The sequence below is a fragment of the Poecilia reticulata genome, unplaced genomic scaffold, assembly GCF_000633615.1.
Source record: "Poecilia reticulata strain Guanapo unplaced genomic scaffold, Guppy_female_1.0+MT scaffold_131, whole genome shotgun sequence".
Lineage (NCBI taxonomy): Eukaryota > Metazoa > Chordata > Actinopteri > Cyprinodontiformes > Poeciliidae > Poecilia > Poecilia reticulata.
The window spans coordinates 685,459-687,324 of NW_007615014.1; the positions used below are offsets into that span (position 1 = coordinate 685,459).

Here is a 1,866-nt window from a genome sequence, read left to right on the forward strand (position 1 = left end):
ATGGATGGATGGATGGATGGATGGATGGATGGATGGATGGATGGATGGATGGATGGATGGATGGATGGATGGATGGATGGATGGATGGATGGATGATGGTCGGTCTTGTGACCTGTCAGGATCTCCTCCTCTGGATCCTCAGCCTCTCTTCTCCTCTTTGTGTTCCAGATGGGAAAACTCGGACCAAGGATAAATACCGGGTGGTGTACACCGACCACCAGCGGCTGGAGCTGGAGAAGGAGTTCCACTACAGCAAGTACATCACCATCCGGAGGAAAGCGGAGCTGGCCACGGCGCTCAGCCTATCAGAGAGACAGGTAAGTTCCAATCCAATCCGTTCCGATCCGATCTGATCATCAGGAAGAACTTCCGCAGCTTTCTGATTGAGGCTCTGTGGTAGATTTCTCTGTTTTTAACCGATTTGAAGTAATGTAAAAGTTTGTCATCCATCTTTGAGTAAATCATATTTGAAACTCAAACCGACCGGCCGCGTTCTGCAGAACCAACGTTCTGATCTGTTTCCAGGTGAAGATCTGGTTCCAGAACCGCCGAGCGAAGGAGAGGAAGATCAACAAGAAGAAGCTGCAACAGCCGGCCTCCTCCACCACCACGCCCACCCCACCCACCTGCAGCACTGGAGGGGGTGCTCTCAGCAGCAGCAGCAGCAGTGTCGCCATGGTTACCAGCAGCAGCGGCAGCAACGGGCTGGTGTCTCCGTCTTCTCTGACTCTGAACATCAAGGAGGAGTACTGAGTGGTAAAACCTCAGAAGGAGTCGTCCTTCCACCAAACTTTCTCTGGCTGTTTGATCCAGAACGGCTGGAAGAACTCTGATTGGTTCAGAACTCGGCTCCTCTGGTGGTTGGACCAATCAGCTCCAGACTCGGGGTTCAAAGGTCGCAAAGCTTCAGGAAGAACTGCTCTGGTTTCTGATTGGCTGACAGGAGGTCAGGTGAACCCGGAGTGCCTCCTGAGTTCTGGTAGAGCTGCTGGACCCGACCCGCTCTGTGCAGAACCTGAGACCTTCAGCCATCAGCAGAGACTGCTGTCACCTCTGACCTTGATCTGGACCTGCTGACTCATCGTTACGTTTTTTACCCTCAGACGGTTCAACAGCTGATGGTAAAACTGGTGGTCAGAACCAGATGTTTCTGATGGTTCTGATCGGCTCTGATTGGTTTTGGAAACTTCAATCAGAACCATTTTCTCATTTTTTTCTGGATTTAAAACTCAGAAGGTTTTTTTTCTCCATTCAACAAGAAATAATTTAAAACTGTATTAAAATGAAAAACGTTTTATTGGACGTTTTACTAAAACAGAAGAAATTGTTTTTAAAGGTTGTTTTATTTTATAATGTTATTGTATAACAGTTAATCATTTGGACTCATGTGATCATCAAAACCAAAACATTTTGAATTTTATACATTTGTATAAAGGATTTGTCAGATTTATTTATCAGCATGTTTACCAGTCAGTCGTCTCAGAAATACTAAATATTACTAATAATATCAATAATAACTCGATCAATCTGGGAGCAGCTGGACGTGTTTCTGAGGTTTGAGGAGAATATTTTTATTTTAAAGTTTTAATCCTGAGGATAATTTCCTGTCCAAATCAATATGATCAATTTGATCATCATTTTGTCTGAAAAACATCATAAAAGGTCTAAACTTTTATTAAACACGTCCAGATTAAAGTCAAATGTTTATTTATGTATTTTCTTCTTCAATCGATTTTATTTTCAGAATTTAGAGACTAAAACACAAAGAAAGAACTAGAAACAGATTTTATGTTTATTTAGAAAAGAATGAAAACATAACAATAGCTTGAATATTTATTTAATCCTTAATAAAACGTCTGAAGGAAA

General features: G+C 42.7%; 1 protein-coding gene across 1 annotated transcript in view; it reads left to right on the top strand.

The window, feature by feature from the left end:
- The window catches only part of cdx1b (caudal type homeobox 1 b), a 5,075-nt gene extending 3,811 nt beyond the window's left edge, over window positions 1-1,264 (top strand). The window contains exons 2-3 of the mRNA XM_008401815.2: window positions 169-317; window positions 526-1,264. Coding sequence (XP_008400037.1) covers window positions 169-317; window positions 526-753 — 377 coding nt within the window. The 3' untranslated portion in view covers window positions 754-1,264. The remainder of the gene's footprint in view (window positions 1-168; window positions 318-525) is intronic.
- The last annotated feature ends 602 nt before the right edge of the window (window positions 1,265-1,866 follow it).